At 32.2% G+C, this 21,064-nt stretch overlaps 1 protein-coding gene across 1 annotated transcript; it reads left to right on the top strand.

Moving 5' to 3' along the window:
- Window positions 1-4,255: 4,255 nt before the first annotated feature.
- LOC140440694 (uncharacterized) lies at window positions 4,256-6,820 on the top strand. Its single transcript, XM_072531057.1, has 3 exons — window positions 4,256-4,516; window positions 4,642-4,827; window positions 4,882-6,820. Exons 1-3 carry the CDS (start codon window positions 4,450-4,452, stop codon window positions 6,738-6,740), a joined length of 2,112 nt encoding a protein of 703 aa, XP_072387158.1. The 5' UTR covers window positions 4,256-4,449; the 3' UTR covers window positions 6,741-6,820.
- The last annotated feature ends 14,244 nt before the right edge of the window (window positions 6,821-21,064 follow it).

Genomic DNA, 21,064 nt, shown 5'->3' with positions numbered 1-21,064 from the left:
CATTCAATTATAAAAAAACTAAATATATACCTTTTGCAATATATAAAAATTCTCTGCCAACGTTTAGTTCATTAAAAATAAATAAAAAACAACAAATATTTAAAGCAGAGTACATAAAATATTTAGGAGTTTTAATTGACAGGCACCTTAAATGGGACTTACAAATAAAAAATATTATAAGAAAAATACGAGGACTACTACCAAAATTCCGATATTTTGAACAGCTTAAAATGCTTTAACTATCTCTAGTACAGTCTCATCTTGTATATGGGATTTTAGGATGGGGTGGAGTAGTTGATTGCCATCTGGTGACCCTTCAAAATAGTCAGAAATGGTTTCATAAACTAATAGGTATATGGAAAACGAAAAACATGTTCCTCAGACCAACTTTTTCATGAAACTGAGGTTCTTGATATTCGGCAATTGTACTGCTTAGAGCTACTTAAAAATATTCATAAAGATAAAATTCCTCTTAAAGTAAAAGTGTCAAATTATGAAACAAGAAGAAAATTGAATGTCGAATGTCTTCACAGTTTAAAAACAATCACGCAACGGTCAATTAAATATTTTGCTCCAAAAAAATACAATCATCATCATGCAACCTCTTCTGTCCACTGCTGAACATAGGTCTCTCCCATTTTTCGCCACGGTTCTGTGCTTCTTGTTGCCATTTCTTGGATATTCATCCCATGTCGTCCATCCAGCATGTTGGTGGTCGTCCTCTGCTGCGTTTGTCTTCTTGTGTGCCAGTCAATTAGATTTCTGGTCCATCTTGTGTTTTTCAGTGTCGCTATGTGACCTGCCCAATTCCATTTCAGCTTGGCTATACGTTCGACGACATCACTGATACCTGTTCTTTTCCTTAAGTCTTGATTCCTTATTTTCTCTTTTTTGTCACGCCGAGAATTGATCTTTCCATGCGCCTTTGTGCCACTCGCATTTTTAGTGCTGTTGTTTTTGTGAGCGTGAGAGTTTCTGCTCCGTATGTCATAATAGGAAGAACGCATTGGTCAAATGTCTTCCGTTTCATAGCTATCGGGATGTTGCTCTTAAAGATGTCTCTTAGTGAACCATACGCCGCCCAAACAAGTGTTATTCGTCGTTGAAATTCGCAGGTCTGGTTGTCCTTGCCTATTCTGATTTCATGACCAAGATATATGTACTTTTCTGCCAGTTCTACCACTTGATTTTGGTTGATTAGGTGTTCGCTGGGAACTAAATTTGTCATAAATTTGGTCTAACTGATGTTCATTTTTAGACCTATTGTTGAAATGGTACAACAATTAGAAAACGTATCTTCAACAAAAGAAAATACAATCAATTGCCCATAAATTATAAAAATATCAAAAATTTTTATTTATATAAAAAATTAGTTACTGCTCGGGTAAAAGAAAAAAGGAAGCTGTGTAACAATTTAATAAATTTAAATTATACTAGATAAAAAAATATAAAAATTAGATTAGAAACTGTAAAAATAAAATAATGATTTGTAAAAAAACAATAAACATAAACCTGTCAATATTAGACCAATTAAGTCAACAAGCATGTTTATGCTTTTTAGACTTTTTTTACGTTTATTTTATTGTAAGTAAATTAATTGAAATTGTAAATTAATATAATAACAATTAATTTGAATAAACATATATTATATTATATTAAGTAGTTCCCCGTTGATTTTTATTCCATGTGGCTGACAATACTGCTTCCTCATTCATTATCCTCAGTTGATCCGTGGGTACAGCTTGTCAAATTTAAGGTGATACTTGACAAATTTGTCCACTTGCGTAGAAAATTAAGTGAGAACACATTCGGAGGAAAAGAGATACATAATGCGCTCGGTCTCTTCGCCTCGTTAGTACACTCCATACTACAAGTTTACAGAGAGTGACCTTATTTATTAATGGAACTTCTATGATATGTCTATATTGTATGTTATTTTGACGTTTCAATTTTTCCTTCGGAAATTTTTCTCAAAATACAAAATATTTCGTTTTTGTTACTTGGTAAAAAAATTCTTCTAATAATTATATTTTATTTGACTCATTAATATTGACCATTCAGTCATGTTGAAGCGGCAGTTTTTTCGAACATTTTTATAAATGTCTCCTTCTGTAATTTTATAAAAGGAATATTGGCAGAGATGAAAGCTTTACATTTGCGTTACAGTAAACTGTATAAGAATAAAAGAACAGTAGTTCTAAATTTTAGTAAGTCATAAATATTTTAATCTGTTGTTTATTTCTTTACAATAGAATAATACCAGCCCCGTTGGGATGGCTGTCAACATCCGGTATTTAGGTACTAAACTGTATAACTTTATTAACTATCCCGAATATTTTATTTTTGTAAGGAGATTTTGTAGAAATATATCGTATAAAATATATCTCAAATAGTGACTGAGTTGTCAATATGATAAAGTCAGATAAAATAAAATTATTAGAAGAATTTTTTTAGCAAGTAACAAAAACAAAATTTGTTTAATTTATTGGTATTTCGTATTTTGAGTTAACGATTTCCAAAGTGGAACTCGAAACTTCAAAATAAACTTATTTTAAACTAAAATTGTGGCTTATTCCCAATAAAAATAGTAAATTACAATATTATGCCACAAGAAAATAGCCTAAGAATAATTTTTATTTTAAATAAAAACATACACACACACAAGCCTACAACTCAGCTCCTACAGAGATATGTGTGTTAACCATTCCTTTATTTCGTCTTTTCTACACCCCATAGTGGGACATTTTTGCACTTGGACATTGTGGCATGATGCATTGTCTATAACCAATACACTACGGGCTGGTATATTAGGAATAAGTTTTTCATGAATCCATTTTTTATAATTATTATAGTTCATTTCGCTATGATAATCTCCAGACTTCGTACCAGATTTAAATGTCAAACATACGTTTTTTATGAACCTCATTTGGCCGCCGGCGTGAACAATAATCAGCCTTTGCCCTTTGGACACTGGTTTGTGCAAACCTTCGGTGGTATTGTCTCCCTAGTATCTGTCATGGGTATGAGAGGAATGAATATAAGTTTCATCCATGTAAATTATGGGCCCATTTTCTTCCCTATATTGTTTAATATTTCTGAGAAACTTCCTTCGGAGCACTTGTATATTGGGTTTTTCCATTAGGATTTTCCTGTTATTCTTCGCTTTCTTCCATCGAAATTCCATATCTCTCATCACTTTTCTCAAAGTTTCATGCAACCCTGTATAAATATTGCCTTAATTAATTTTTTTTGTTATATATCGCAATGTAGTAACTCGTTTTTCCGTGACATAATAATTTATTATTATACGCCGAAGTAAACCTTTGTCAAAATCACCCAAGTTGGATTTTGGGGCAGATCTCATTCTTTTGTTATGCGTCGAAAATGATGTAGAAGCACTTTGTTCTGTATTTTTCATTTCATGAGAGATCCGTTTTATAGTGGCTATACTTACTCCCGTTGCTAAGGAAGCACGCTCTTGAACTTTTTTAAAATCTTTAACATGCGGATTTTGCATCGCTTCTCTCTGCATAAAAATAATTACATTTGCTATTACCTCCCTCGTTTGTCCAGACAAGACTTTGCCTTCTAATTTTGAATGAAAATCCATGTTTATAATTTAAAATACTTAAAAATAATTATTTAAAAAGTCAAATCTATTGTAATACGATATTTCTTCAACACACAGTAACTTTAAACATAAGTAAAATAAAAAAAACTTTGTCGCAGACTATACAAGTACCTTGCACTCCTAAGGGCCAAGAAATAATAAGGACGAATTGTGTTGTGGTCGAATGCGCATCGTGGGTGGATCCTAATTTCAAATCGGCCAAGTATCACGTTAAATTTGACAAGCAATAATTATTTGGACGAACCCGTTCTTAAGAAGCATCCCCTATGAACCAAGGGGACGTACCGTCTGTCTGGCCAGATTGGGCGATTTATCGCCAATTGGGCTACTTTTAACAAGTCTTTGCGACAAAAAATTTAAGAAAGTCGCAAATCGCAAATTGGGCGATTTTATACTTTTTAGCATAAGTCACTTTATATAGTTATAGATCTCACATTTTCATCCAATTACGTTTGTTGCAATCTCTGACGTCAACAACGTGTAAAAGTTGTAAATTCCGTGTTGTTAAGCACAAACCATACATACTCTGAGAGTATGTATGGTCTGTGTTGTTAAGTCACCTATTTATGCACCTGTGAAGAAGGCAACCTGCGTTGCTACCTAACGACCTAACCTAAAAAACTGTTTTGTTTCGTTTTGTTTTGCTGAAAGAAAACGCACATAGATAATAGATAAGTAAAAATGGTAGTATAAACGCATGCTAAATAGAATTTCGGTATAAATTTGAAGACCCCGAAGTTAAAAAAGACACGTTAAAACTGCCGTCTTTATAGTTTACGCTGAATAAAAGAAGTCGCCAGAAGGTAGAAAATAGCAATATGGGTAAATGGGCAAAATATACCAAAAAGCATAATAAAGAATGGGAGCACGAACCATTATTAAAAGGTTAGTAGATATATTTATTTTTTACTGTGTGGCATTTCCGGATTTTTTAGAGGGCTTAATGCATGAGCACAAAATATTAAGTAAGTAGATATGGAATTACAGTAGGTAAAGTTTGGTATTTTTAGGATGGTTGATAGGAAAACAAAAAAATGTAGGATCAGGTACTGGATTAATTATAGAGAGTTATTGTAAAGTATGTAACATAGAACTTCGCTCACACAAAGCTGATTTATTAAAACACGCTGGGACCTCTAAGCATAAAAGTAACATGTCAAAAATAGATAAAACGCAGCTGAGTATACATAGCTTTGGTAATGATATTTACACAGCTCTTTGTCTTTTTTATAACCTTCTTTTAATTTTAGGTATTAATAAAATAAGCCACATGCGAAAGAGAAACGAACTTATTCTAAGTGCTTATGTAGCAACCCATACCACAATTCGAAGTGTTGACCACATTGGGGAGATAATAAATAAGATAAATGTCAAATCAACTTCTGCTAGCTCATTGACACAATCCACCTCAAATACAGCACAGTCAGAAACCATAAAATTACACAGAACAAAGTGTTCTGCTTTAATCAAAGAGGTAATAGCTCCATCACTAATGTTTGAGCTTATTAAAGATGTGGGAGATTCTCCATTTTCTATAATTGTTGATGAATCGACAGATGTTTCTACTGAAAAGTTATTGTGTGTCTGTATTAAATACTATTCACAGAACAAAAATGAAATTATAACACAATTTCTTACATTTATTGCTGTAAAACAAGCAACAGCAGAAAATTTATTTACATGTATTTTTGATTTTTTTAAAAGTATTAACTGCAATTTGAACAGACTTATTGGTATTGGCACAGATGGTGCTAATAGTTTGTGTGGAACACATCATTCTTTATATACATTATTAAAAGAAAAATTAGATCTTGATAATTTAATTTTAGTGAAATGTATTTGCCATACCTTACATTTGTGTGCTTCCAAAGCCTCAGAAGTTTTTAAAGATGAGGTAGATTTTTTGTTAAAAGAGACATATAATTGGTTCAAGTATAGCTCACTAAGAGTTGCTAAATACAAAGAAATTTTTGACCTTATAAATTTAAATGAAAAAAATAAGTTTTCTAAATTAACTCAGCTGTCAGCCACTAGATGGCTTTCTAGGTTTAAAGCTGTTGAAAAAATTCTTTCCCAGTATTTGGAGCTGGAGACATTTTTTTCCATTAACTATGTAACAGAAAGATGCCACACAGCTAAAATATTATATGACACGTATAAAAATAAGGAAAACAAATTGATTTTACAATTTTTATTACCATATTTAAAACAAATTTATAATTTAAATGTATATTTTCAAAAAACTGATATAGATCATTATAAAAGTTATAAAGATATTATGACATTTATATGGTCACTGGTAAGGCAAATACTAAAACCTGGTCTAATAGAGCATTTAAATCTTGAATCATTACCAAACTCTTTAAAATATGATAACAACTATTTAGCATTGGATGATTGTGATTTCGGATATTACTTCCAAAAGGAATTTGAAGCTGAAGCAGCTCATATGTCGCCAGAACAAATTTTGCTTCTTAAGCAGAAATGCTTAGATTTTATTAAAGTTTTAATCCTAGAGCTTGTCAAACGTATGCCTACCCATATAGAAGTATTTCAAAAGGCACAAAATTTTAGTCCAACTATTATATTAAATCATAGAAGACCAAAATTTACTGATCTACCTTTACAATTTGCACAAAACTCTATATCTGAATTAGAAGTTCAGTATCGAAATATATTATCTGTAAGTTGGTCCGAGATTTTTCCAGAAGGCATACCTGATGACCCTCTTAAGTTTTGGAAAAAGGTAATAACTTTAAAAAATGCAGCAGGTGATTTGTTGTTTTTTGAACTCAGCATATTTGCTTTTAAAATGTTAAGTCTTCCTAGCTCAAATGCCTCTGTGGAAAGAGTTTTTTCCATAATGAATTTGGTAAAAACCAAGATTAGAAACAAAATGATGTTGAAGCTACTGAATTCAATATTAATTATAAAATATCACTTTTATGTCAACAATATATGCTGTCAAACATTTGAGCCCTCAGATGAGATGTTGACAAGGTTTACGTCAAATATGTATGAGACTAAGATACATAAAAGTGAACATGATAACATTGAAACAGATATTGAAGAAGCTAAAGTTTTTAGTATTTGTGAAAAGTATTTGTAATGATAATTGTATTTTTGAATAAAAATTGTTAATAAATCCTCAATACCTTTTTTTATTACTATGTACATTATTATAATAAAAGTTTTCATCACAAAATAATGTCAGCCATTTTTTCCTACCTTTTTTGCAAACACGTATTAGACTAGATTAGTAATATAAATAACAATAAAGTGCATGATAACATTGAATTAAGATAAAACGTAATAAAGAAAGTCTAGTTACTGAAAAGAAATACGAAAATATAAAAAGTCCCCCAATGAGCAAATAACTTTTTAATCCATTATTATTATGGTACCTGTACGAAACGACAATACATATTAATTTTAAAAATTTTCATTTTTTATTACCAAAGTAATTTTTTGTATTAAATAAAAAATATTTATTTATAAACAAGTGATACGTCACTAATAAAGTGACGTATGACGTCATACTAGTGGCGACATCTGTCGAAAATTGGCGACATTTTGAGATTGGATTGGCGACACGAGGAAAATAAATCTGGCCACACTGCGTACCGTGTCTAGTTTGAACACTTTGAGGACCCTTAAGCTAGCGGGGACACATGAGCGGAATCCAATTTAACCTACGTAATATTTTTTCACCAATTTTTCACTAATTTATTACCACCCTAATAATTTTTCACCACCAAACCAACCTTAAGGGGAGCGATTCTGCTGGCTTAAGATTCAAGCTAGCAGAATTCAAAAAAGAAACTTTTTGTTGATAGCATATTTTTTCACCCATTTTTCACTAATTTATTACCACCCTAATAATTTTTCACCACCGAACCACCCTTAATGGGAGCGATTCTGCTGGCTTAAGGTTCAAGCTAGCAGAATAATAAAATAAAAAATCTTTTTGTTAATGGCATATTTTTTCACCAATTTTTCACTAATTTATTACCACCCTAATAATTTTTCACCACCAAACCAACCTTAAGGGGAGCGATTCTGCTGGCTTAAGGTTCAAGCTAGCAGAATTAAAAAAAAAAACTTTTTGTTGATGGCATATTTTTTCACCAATTTTTCACTAATTTATTACCACCCTAATAATTTTTCACCACCAAACCCCCCTTAATGGGAGCGATTCTGCTGGCTTAAGGTTCAAGCTAGCAGAATTCAAAAAAAAAACTTTTTGTTGATGGCATATTTTTTCACCAATTTTTCACTAATTTATTACCACCCTAATAATTTTTCACCACCAAACCACCCTTAATGGGAGCGATTCTGCTGGCTTAAGGTTTAAGCTAGCAGAATTCAGAAAAAAAACTTTTTGTTGATGGCATATTTTTTTACCAATTTTTCACTAATTTATTACCACCCTAATAATTTTTCACCACCAAACCCCCCTTAATGGGAGCGATTCTGCTGGCTTAAGGTTCAAGCTAGCAGAATTCAAAAAAAAAACTTTTTGTTGATGACATATAGTTTCACCCATTTTTCACTAATTTATTACCACCCTAATAATTTTTCACCACCAAAACACCCTTAATGGGAGCGGTTCTTCTGGCTTAAGATTCTAAATGGCAGAATTCAAAAAAAAAATTTTTGTTGATGGCATATTTTTCACCCATTTTTCACTAATTTATTACCACCCTAATATTGTTTCACCATTAAACCACCCTTAAGGGGAGCCATTCTGCTGGCTTGCGGTTCTGCTGGCTTGCGGTTCAAGCCAGCAGAATTAAAAAACATATTTATAATATACCACAGTGTTTTGCTAGGTTGTTACGAATTTATTACCATTCTAGTAATTTTTCACCCCTTAACTACCCCTTGTGAAAACTCAATAATTGTGTTAGATTAAAATTTAAGGAGAAATTTTTTTTCAAATTTACTGTCCACTACTTATAACTGAAATAAAAAAGTGTTTTGTTAAGTTTATACTAAACTTTGACCATCCTGATAATTTTGCTCCCATAAACCTATTCGAAAACTTTCCTACTAGCTGAATATTTGAACCAGCAAAATAAGAAAAAAACCTATTTTTGAAATACCTCAGTATTCTGCTAAGTTTTTACTAATTTATTACCACCCTAGTAATTTTTCACACCTAAACTACCCCTTGTGATAAGTCAATAATTCTGTTAGGTTAAAATTTAACGTGAAAAAAATCTTTTTTTACAATTTCACTATCCTCTACTTATAACTGACATAAAAAAGTATTTTTACCCTGATAAGTTTCCATCTCTAAACCAATCTGATTTGGAAACATTTCTGCTAGCTTAATATTCGAGCCAGCGTAATTAAAAAAAAATTATTTATGATATACCACAGTGTTTTGCTAAGTTTTTACGAATTTATTACCAACTTAGTAATTTTTTATCCCTCGACTAACCCTTAGTGGAAGTCAATAGTTCTGCTATGTTTAAATTAAAGGTGAAAAAGTTTTGTTTTATAATTTTACTAAATACTATTTATAAGTAAAATAAGAAACTCTCTGGTTAGTTTTTACTAAATGTTAACGAACTTCACCAATTCCACCATCTACACATTTACGCTGGTTGAATGCAAAGCAAATCTTTTCGGAAATATGAGATACTACAGTATTATGCTAGATTTGTACTAATACATTACCATCCTAGTAATTTTTCACCCTTCAACTAAGCTCTATGAGGAGTCAATAATTCTACTTCCTTAAAATTTAAGGTGATAAAAAATCTATATTTATAATTTTACTGTATTCTACTTGTAACTGAAAATATAAATTGCTTGCCTGGTTTTTACTAAATTTGATCCACCCTTATAATTTTTGACCCCCTAAGCTTCAAATAATGGGAAAGATTCAACAAGATACACATTGACGCTAGGTGAATAAAAAATCTTTTTGAAAACACAAGAGTGCTCTGCTAGAATTTTACTATATTTTTACCAGCCTAGTCATGTTTTTCTCAACTACCCTAATTGAAAAACATTTTCAAATGTTATTCTATACTAACTAATATTTATTATTTCAATGTTTAAATATTAAAAATATGAAAACACTTTATTCCAAAAACTATAAATTTTACCCGTTTTAAAAAATTGACTCTGATTCGAGTCGTATTACATGGCTAAGCGAAATCGAATCGTTAGTCCTTTTTATGAATATAAAATAACTGAAATCAAGTTGAGTTTTAGTAAATACAATGGAATTTTTATATTTCACAGAATAAATTACCAGGTAAGAAATATTCAAATTGAAATAATTTTATTACGTCTATTACATTATTTATCTGATTGTAAAGGAGGGTCGTCGGGATCGTGCGCATCTATTGCACCCTATTGTTAAAAGATTTGCATTCATTAGGTAGATGAAAATTTGAAAAATAATTTAGGTATTTAATATTTTAATAATATTTAAATAAGAGTATTAACGATTGTTCAAAACATAATTTTAAGATTAGGTGTATAACATAAAGAATTTATATTGCAAAACATTTTAAGTAGGTATATTCAAATGAGACCGAAATTACCGGTTGGTCAGAACAGCTGATATAGATTATTTGCATAGTAAAATAAATTTATATTAGCAGCTTTTTAAAAATTTAAAGATATTTGTATTTTAATTCTTTGTCGATTTTTCATTCATTGTCAGTTGAATATAGGTAAAAATTAAAGGTTATTACAAAAAAATATTAACTTATTTATTTTGTTTATGAAAATGTTTGAAAGAATCGCCCACGGAGAGATTTGGTTTCTCGGCACAATCCACACACTCATAAATTGGGTTTTTTCTTATTTTTAGGATAGGACATACTCTGCATCTTTTCGTTTTCGTTTCGCGTTTGTCCGATTTATTAGCAATTATTTATAGGTAAATGTTCGCGTGCGATATTCCGTCTTTCTTTGCTTTTTTATAAATTAATTTACGAATTAATTCTAACCTTTTATGTCTTTTGTTTAGTATATTGTTTAAAACTAAGTCTAACTTTCCACGGTACCATCGATTCATCTAGCGATAATTATTTTACTGGATAACGCAGAGCAGTCATTTTATTATTAAAAAGTCTATAACTGTTCTTATTCTATAAAACCGATCTTCAGGAATAACATTCGGTCCCATTGGATTATGGATGAAGATTAAGCACCTTAAAATTATAAGAAAAAGATCTCTTCCGATGTTCTGCAAAAAAGATTTTAAGCTGAATAGTGGATCTGTTTTCCAATAACCCTCCAATCTTGAAATCCGTATGTGTCAGTGTGGAAGATAATTCCCATAAATACTAGAAATTCAAATAAGGAAAGTAGTTTACATCTTTAAATGCTAGAATTTACACAAACGCCAACTTCACCAACTTTTTTATATGCTAAACATTGCAATATTGTTGTTTTGTACACTACCTATTTTTTAACAAAATTTTACAACTTAAAAAGGGATCATTCCCGTGAGTTGGCTGTATATCATATAGTTAAAAAACTCGAACATTGAAGTAAAACACTGTTGTGATTGGTATATTTAATTAAATTTTAAAAATCCTAAAGGATTAAGTTCAAAACGTTTTCGGACTTATCAGTCCAGAAGTGTTTTTCACACACACACACACACACACTCGCACACACACACCGTGTAAATGTATTCAAGTATTTTTGAAAAAACAAATTTATTTAATTTTTGTTAAAGGGGTAGTAAGGGGTGAAAAATTACTAAAGTTGTAATAAATTCGTAAAAACCTAGCAGAACACTGTGGTAGATCATAAATATTTTTTTTAATTCTGCTAGCTTGAACCGTAAGCCAGCAGAATCGCTTCCCTTAAGGGTGGTTTGATGGTGAAAAAATATTAGGGTGGTAATAAATTAGTGAAAAATGGGTGAAAAAATATGCCATCAACAAAAAGTTTTTTTTTTTTATTCTGTTAGCTTAAACCTTAAGCCAGCAGAATCGCTCCCATTAAGGGTGGTTTGGTGGTGAAAAATTATTAGGGTGGTAATAAATTAGTGAAAAATTAGTGAAAAAATATGCCACCAACAAAAAGTTTTTTTTCTGAATTCTGCTAGCTTGAACCTTAAGCCAGCAGAATCGTTCCCATTAAGGGTGGTTTGGTGGTGAAAAAATATTAGGGTGGTAATAAATTAGTGAAAAATGGGTGAAAAAATATGCCATCAACAAAAAGTTTTTTTTTTGAATTCTGCTAGCTTAAACCTTAAGCCAGCAGAATCGCTCCCATTAAGGGTGGTTTGGTGGTGAAAAATTATTAGGGTGGTAATAAATTAGTGAAAAATTGGTGAAAAAATATGCCATAAACAAAAAGTTTTTTTTTTAAATTCTGCTAGCTTGAACCTTAAGCCAGCAGAATCGCTCCCATCAAGGGGGGTTTGGTGGTAAAAAATTATTAGGGTGGTAATAAATTAGTGAAAAATTGGTGAAAAAATATGCCATCAACAAAAAGTTTTTTTTTTGAATTCTGCTAGCTTGAACCTTAAGCCAGCAGAATCGCTCCCCTTAAGGTTGGTTTGGTGGTGAAAAATTATTAGGGTGGTAATAAATTAGTGAAAAATTGGTGAAAAAATATTACGTAGGTTAAATTGGATTCCGCTCATGTGTCCCCGCTAGCTTAAGGGACCTAACACTTTGCACGATCAGTCTGTCTTACGTAAATTTCTGAAAGGTCCTTACTCAATTTAGAGCTCTTTCTCTATGTAAACTAGACCGAGCACGTTGCAACCATAAACAGCTATTTTATGCAAAGGAATCGAATAAATATTGGGGCTAATAAACAGTGTAGAAAAGTATATTTTTATATATTAACTAAGCAAACACGTTTAAAATATGTGCAAATTATCATGAAAATTATATTGGGCTTAATTCACCCATTTAATTTTTTAACGACTTCCTAATTTAGGACAGTAATTATGACTGGACAGGTTTATTTTTTGTGGTTATCTAAAAATTGAAATACTCCAAATTTATTATTTTTTCTAATATTATTTTTAAACTACGGGTCAGAAAATAAACTACAAACTACTACAAAAGTGACATATTTACACTCGGATGACTATTTACTTTAAGCGGTAATTTTTTTTTGTAAAGTTTTGGCATTTATTTATTTATGTCATACTACAGGGGTCACCAATTATATTGACGTGAATATCAGTCTCCTTGGGCACTATCAGGGCTCCGAAGGTCGGTTCTGATGTTATATTCGTATTTAGTATACCCAAAACCCCGAGTAATCATTTGCAATAATTTAGTGCAAAAAACCGTCAGAATTCCAGAATATGGCGTGCCTTAGCAGTAAGCCTGAGCACCAAGTATTCAGTGAGCACCAAAACTCCCGAGTAACAAAACGTAGCCCTTAATATACTAAAATTGACATGTTTTAACAAAATTCGATATGGCCCCAAAAATTGCATGCACTTTTTTATGCATTTAAAAGTTGTAAGTCGATAGGTGCTGCATCTTCTAATTCCTTCATTCCATGAGTGTCGAGGTCTACCACTTTTTCTTCTTCCAGGGGGCTTCCATTTCTGAAGTTTTTGGAGCCAACGTTCGTCAGGCATTCTCAATGTGTCCAAACTATTTTGAACCTCTTCTTTCTATTCTGTCAATGACCGTTTTTGCAGAATTTATGTTATTTCTTATAGATTCGTTGGTCTTCCTTTCCTGCTTGATGTTCTAGGACTTCTTCTCAAATAATCCATTTTAACTGCCAACACTCTTCTCTTCACGCTTGCATTAATTGTCCATACTTCAGAGCCATAACAAAGAACTGGTTCAACCATGGTCTGCACTCTTCTTTTTTGTTCCTTTTGGAAATGTTGCGATCCCACAATAAGGAGTTCAGGTATTCTACAATTTTACGTCCCTGATTAATTCGGTGTTTAATTTCGGTTTTTCCTAAGCCGTTCTTAACAATGAAAGCACCTAAATATTTAAATTTGTCCACTTGTTTGATTTCCACATCCTCGTCTATCAACACTTCAAACCTTGCATCTGAATTGATAACTAAATATTTTGTTTTCTTCATGGTGACTTGTAACCCCCATTTTACATGTTCTCTGTATAGACGCTTTATCATAAATTCTAGATCATAAGAATCTTGAGCTAGGACGACTTGGTTATAAACAGTAAGGGTGACATATTGCATCCTTGTTTTAGTCCTTCAGTTACTTTTATTGGCTCTGATAGCCTATTTCCGATTTTTAGGTAAGTAGTGTTATCCCTGTATACTTCTGCGTACACGGTTTCTAAAAGGTATGGACTAATGTCGAGTTGTGTTGTAAAGCTTGCCACAATTTAAATCTTGGAACTGTATCATACGCCTTTTCTAGGTCGATGAAGGCTAGATGTACTTCGGTACCAACCGCTATTCTTTTTTCTATTAATTGTTTAAATATAAACAAGTTATCAGCGCAAGATCAAAGATCAAAGATTCAAACGTCAAAAAACTTATTTTAAATTTCAATTGCGGCTTATTCCCATTAAAATAGTAATTAGATCTTATCTCTGTCGTTGGCCCGGTTGGTGTTTCTCTTCTTCTTCTTTCTTTTTAATGACTGCTCGGATGTAATTGTGAACACTATTCCATCCCTCCGTACTTCCCGTCATCTTCACGATCAACTCTCTTACAGTCACAGGGTTCTGTACATTTCATCTGTACGGTTCATCTATTACACTCTATCATTGTGTGAGTAACAATGTCAGAATATTCGCAGTATAGGCATTTATTTGTATCTGTCTTTCTGAACCTATGAAGATACGCCCTAAAACAGACAATCTTGTTGTTCCACTTTTCTTGCCATCTTTCCATTGATCTTTCCCTTTCTTCTTTTTTTTTATAACTGTTGTCAAATGCTCTCTTCTCTCATACATATGTCTCTTTTCTACTGCTAACACATGCGGAGGAACACAACTCGTGATAGTTCACAAGGCCGCCGCAGATACAGTCCTGTAGGCGCATGCTACTCGCAACAGACTCGTTCTGTCTACTTTTGTCATCAGCCTAATATTAGGTATCTATATCTAAATATAATGAAAAATATTATTAATTATTGTGTATTTATACAATAATTATTGTGTTCTACATATTTAAAGTGACAATTTAATTATTCAATTAGCGTTTTGGATTTTTTGTATTGTGCGTAAAAGACAAGTTACATTTTCCTACTATTCTTTATATATTTTTTACTTACAACCCAGAACCACAAATTTAAAACTTTATTTACCTGAATCAATTTGAGAGTAGCAATAGGGAAACCCGGAAAAGAGGAAACGGAGGAAAGAATTCTAAAAGGCAAAGAACATATGGAATGCATAGAAACCTTCTGAGAAGAAGCTTGCTTTAGAAGCAAGACTTTACATAAGAGAACAAAAATGAACCTATATAAGACCTTAATAAAAACTAAATATGTGGGATGGAAACAACAACGATTAACAAGACAAATGAAGAAAACCTACTGAAATTTGAAAGAAAAATAATGAGAACGATACTGGGCCCCAATATAAGAAGAGAGGGAAAGACAATGAAAAATGAAAACAGATGCTGGAATTAAAAAGAATTTAAGGGAGAAAATATAATTAGATACATAAAATCTCTTCGTTTATAATGTATAGTACACCCACATACCGAGACGCCCACACGCAGATTTGCTGAGAAGGATAATTAACTAGATATTGGATGATGTAGAAGATGATATAGAAGAACAATGAATGTTAAAGACTGGAAAGTTTAGTGTAAGTACAGGAAGAAATGGAAAAGAGTTACGACAGCAGCAAAGACACACAGCAAGCAATAAATGACATAGAGAAATAGTCCACCTTATTCAAGAATAAGATTTTGTACGTCATGCTGTAAGCTGTAACCCCTAGAGATTGTAAAGCTTAATGAATGAATGAAATAAATAGTTTATATAAATTAGTACTACCTGTTTTATTTAAAATCGTTATAATACAGAGTTCGCTGCTATCCAAGTTTCAATATTTTATTTTTGATAAAAATGTTTGTCAGCGAGAGTGAGATTTTTGGGTATGTTAAGTTTATTGACGTAGATGTGGAACTGTGGTAATTGACAAGTTATTTTTGGAATGACTGCACACTTTAAGTTAAGATGATTATATTATTAAACTTATACAGGAGTAAAAAACTTCAAATTTGTATCTTAGTATAAAAACATTTAATTTAAAACTTGTTAAAAGTGTCGTCCAAAATTTACAGGTGCATAACGTTTTCGATCTAGCTCAGATTATCCTCAGTGCCTTCTTTTGGTACTTGAAGCTAACACTAAAATTGTAGCGGAGACATCAATATATGGTTTTGCATATTTGGACTTAAATTCTAACGCGACCCTAGGTCGATGACAATGGATAAAGATTTTAATACTTAAAGAGCAACATGTTTCTTTACTCGACTTGAACACGTCGTTCTTGTCAGTTAAAACGACACAGACCAACTTATTATATCCTTACCCACCCCAATGAAGCTCCTGACTTAAGCAAAGTGGTCTTCGTTAAGTATTGGTGGACGAGACGCTTTTTATTATCCACTTTTCTCGGCTTTTCTGCCACGAGGTAATAAGCACTCTTACCCTGTTACGTGTTTTTTTTACTGTCGGTAACGATCGGTTAGGCCATTTATCTTGAGAAAGCTAATTCTTCTTCTTCTTCTTCGTCTAGCCATTCACGTCCACATCTGAACATAAGCCTCTTCAAGTCTTCCTTTCCATTGTTTTTTATTGTACGCTACTTGTAGCCAATTTTTCCCGGCAGTCCTTTTCAGATCATCTGTCCATCTCATAGGAGGTCTGCCTCTGGGTCTTTTGTGTTGGTATGGTCTCCAGGTTAAAATTGATCTGTGTCATTTGTTTAGATCGCTCCTAGCTACATGTCCAGCGTATCCCCATTTCAACTTTAATGATTTTTGCACCACATCGGTGACTTTGGTTTTCTGTCTTATCCATGTGTTTGTTTTCTTGTCCTTAAGTGATATACCTAGCATTGCTCTTTCAATCGCGTGTTGAGTGACTCTAAGTATATGCATATTCTTTTTTGTGATTGTCCATGTTTGTGCCGCATAAGTTAATATCGGAATAATGCATGCATCAAAAACTTTAGATCTAAGATGTAATTGAATTTGTTGATTTCTGAGTATATAGTTCAGTTTACCGAATGCTGCTAACTTTCTTCTTCTTTTTATTTCTTCAGTTTGAATTTCCCTAGTATTATTTTTTGTCCTAAGTATATATATTCTTCAACTTTTTCTATAACTTTATCGTTTATTATTGTCACGGTGTCTTCGGAGTGCATGACTTTTGTTTTGTTTAAATTCATTTTCAGTCCTATTTTAGAAGATTCGGTATGTAGTTCTAAAAGCATGGTTTGCATTTCTTGTAGGTCAGTAGCTATCAGGATTATGTCATCTACAAATCGTAGATTACTGAGGTAGCGGCCATTGATGTTTATTCCCTTATATTTCCAATTTAGATTTTTAAAAACGTCCTCCAAAACTAAGGTGAACAGTTTGGGTGATAAAGTATCTCCCTGTTTGACTCCCCTGTTTAATGGTACAGGGTTCGTGTGTTCATTTTCATTTCGGTAGTATGTAGCTGTAACTTGGTTCATAGTTTCTTTTAATAAGTTAATATATCTGCTGTCTATTCTACAATTTTGCATTGCGTTTATTACGGCCGTGTGTTCTATGGTATCGAAAGCTTATTCGTAGTCTACAAATGCTAGGAAAACTGGAAACTTGTATTCGTTACATTTTTCTATTAATATTTTTGTGGTTAACAGGTGATCGGAAGTTGAATAGCCTTTTCTAAAACCTGCCTGTTCATATGGTTGGTATTCGTCTAATTTCCTTGTTAGTCGAGTAGTTATGACTTTGGTGAGTATTTTAAACAGGTGTGACAGTAAGCTGATGGGTCTGTAGTTTTCCAATCTTCGACTATCACCTTTCTTGTGTAATAAGATTACTTTAGAGTTGTTCCAGCTCTTAGGGACTTTGCCCTGATGTAAACAACTGTCCACAAGCTTAGTTACAATTGCAATTAGTTCCTTACCTCCTTCTAATATCATATCTGTGGTAATATTATCTTCTCCTGCAGCTTTATTTCTCTTCATATTTTCCAATGCTGTAGTTACCTCTGAAATTGTTACTTTTGGCATTATTTCTGATCCAACATTTTTTATTAATTTCCGTGCTGGTCTCATCTCATCATCTTGTTGATGTGTTCTGTAAAGTTCTGTGTAAAATTCTTCTATTCGTGTCAGTATGTTTTCTCTAGTTGTGATTTCATTTTTGTCTTTTCCCATTAATAATATCATCTGACGTCGTCCTAGTGTCGGTCTGAGGCATTTCATACTCTTATTTTTTTCAATAGTTGTTGTTATTAATTTTTCGTTTTCTTTTCTTTTTTGTTGTCTGATTCCTTTTCTAATCTGCCTATTAAGTTCTCTATATTCGTCGGTTCCCCTTTTGTTAGATTTATTTAAGATCTTCCTTCTTTTTATTTGTTGTAATATTTATTTGTCTAATTCATTGTATGTTGTTTTTGGTTTTTTTAGTTGCAGAAGGCTTTTATTCACTGTTTCGGTAATAAGGTTATTCAAATCATCAATATCATTGGAGTTTATCTGCTGCATGCTAACTTGATTTAATGCATGCGCTATCTTTTTATTAAATTCACTATTTTTGATTTCTTCAGATGTCCATTTGTATCTTTTTACATGTATTCTTTTTCTTTCTAGTTTTTTGTTAATTATTAGTTTTGTTCTTATTAGTCTATGATCGCTTCCTAGGTCAAACTGATTTAATACTGATACGTCTTCTACTAGGTTTCTATTCTTCGTTAGGATATAATCTATTTCATTCTTTGTCTTTTTATCGGGGCTCATCCATGTCCATTTTCTGCTTGGTTTTTTATTGAAAAAGGAGTTCATTGAGTACATGTTATGTTCATTCATGAAATTGAGAAGCATTTCTCCTCTATCGTTTCTTTTTCCGTAGCCATAGTTACCAATTAAATGTTCGTAATCTTCCTCTTTTTTGCCCAATTTAGCATAGCTAATTATAATAATTAAATTCCTTAAAACAATAGTAATTGAGTTACTAGTGAGTATGTGAAGATTGTGTGAGGCATGTATGAGGGAGTAACGACTAGTGTGAGGACAGGTGTGCGAGATCCTGTTAAATTTCTTGTGAAAGTAGGGTTGTAAGTATCAGAGCTAACTGATTGGGCGTTATTTATTTTCATTTGTATTAGATCGGATTACATGAAAACTATAGAGTGTACATAAACACTAGATGATGGTTGCAAGCTCATACAGAATAAACCTTAGAAGAGCTCAATACAAAAAATTGCTGATTTTCAAGCTTCCAAATGAAATGAAAGAATGCTTATACGCAATAAAAAAAGTTACATTATTATAATTTATATAAACTGGACATTATCATCCATTTAAGATTAACTAAATTTATATTGGTGTTTATATTTAGTCTGTCTAGACCATCACTAACTAATTGTTTGTTCAAATATTTTTAAACCGATGTCTTTATTACACCCTAAAACAACGTCTTAGATACATTTAACGACACATATATTTTTATCTTCGATTATCGATTGATACAACTACGGCTTGGTGAGTTTCCAAGGTTTTCATTTAATTATTTGCCGCTATTTGTATATCGATGTATGCTGTAAATTGCCGACATTGTACTTAAGAATTACGTGAGATTTCTTTTGCTAACTATTTAATCAGCCAAAAAAAGGACTGATTCATACAATTTATATGAAAAAAATTCAATTTAAATATTAAAATTCGAAGAAGTTTTAAAAATGTTATTAAAATTCTTTCCTTCTCTAAACCACTTTTACCCGCTAGAGTATCAGATTATCTTCTGTGTTTGTGTCTATTGCCTTATTGCATTGTTTTTGTTTCTCGATATCTTCATTTCTAGAGCATTCATCTAGCTTTACCTGCTTTTTGAATTTCATTTATCCAGGTTTACATCAACGATAGGTTATTAAGAATCTCTATAAAAATGCGTAACATCACAACACACCTGATAAGCACATATGCCCCATACATATCTAAGCCCACAGCAAAAACTGAAAATTTCTATCAGCAACTACAAAACACCGTAGATAACATGAATGCTAAATACAAAATTATTGTATTCGGAGATCTTAATGCACGGATCGGAAACGATGTCATATCATGTATAAAACAAAAGTACAACGAAGAAATTATTAATGAAAACGGCGAAGCACTAATAGACTTTTGCGTTACAAATGAAATGAGAATCAACAACACATACTTTCCTCATAAAGACCAACATAAATACACTTTTAACAATAATCGAGGCCAGCGATCAATGATAGATTTTATAATCACAAATCGAGTGATAACACTGTCACAAGAACTTGATGTCAGAGCCCTAACATCTGCTAACCTGGGAACCAATCACAAACTTGTTTTATGCAAGAACGTACGCAACGAAACAGAAAACCCCCAATGCTCATCGAAAAACACAGAGTCGCTAGCAACAGAGAGTACAAAACTCCTTTATGAGAACAGGATTATCAGCAAACTAAAATAGATCGAGTTACAACCAGAATGGAGAGTAGAAGATACTTGCCAAACAATCAGGAAATGCATCAACCAAGCAGTACAAGAAGCAATTGGAAAGCGGAAAATTAACACGAGGGCGATAAATTACACCAAACCGTGGTTTTGTCAAGAGGTAAAAGAATTCTCTGAATTAAAACGCAAATGCTACCTGAGGTATAAAAGCATACAATCGAAAGAAGCTCTCGCAGAATATGTCCAAGTAAGAAACAAAGTAAACGCAAGAATAAAATCAATCAAAAGAAAACATTGTAAACGCCGTAGCCTCCAAACTGTTTTCCATGTTCCTTCTTTCCATGGTTATCCATTCCATTATTAACTAGTAAAAAAAACACTCAACTTTTATTCTATTTGGAGAGAAATAAATATGTGTGCTTTGCCCATAAATATCAGATTGAGAAAAAAAATTTCGATTTCGATCTAATAAAAAGGTGGTAGTATTAAAGTAAGTTTTCCTATTCTGTGCTGCTTACCAAAAGGACATAGAAAACTTTCGAAAACACCTGAACGACAAACTTTTACTAAATAAATTAGGCAGCAATCCTGACAAAATATGTCTCCAGTACGCGAAACATACATAGTTTATATTGAAAACTAGTGGGATATGATATAAAAAATGTGTTGTCCCATCAGAGCAACGCCGTTGTTCCGGTGCTACATCTTCTTCTTCTTCGTAGTCATTAACCTGATGCAGGTATCGTGATATCATGAAGCTATTAGCTGATTTTTCCAATGGTTCTCCACTTATTTCTATCTTCTACAATTCTAGTACATTCTG

This window comes from Diabrotica undecimpunctata, chromosome 5, assembly GCF_040954645.1.
Source record: "Diabrotica undecimpunctata isolate CICGRU chromosome 5, icDiaUnde3, whole genome shotgun sequence".
NCBI lineage: Eukaryota > Metazoa > Arthropoda > Insecta > Coleoptera > Chrysomelidae > Diabrotica > Diabrotica undecimpunctata.
This window is presented reverse-complemented; position numbering and strand designations above follow the sequence as displayed.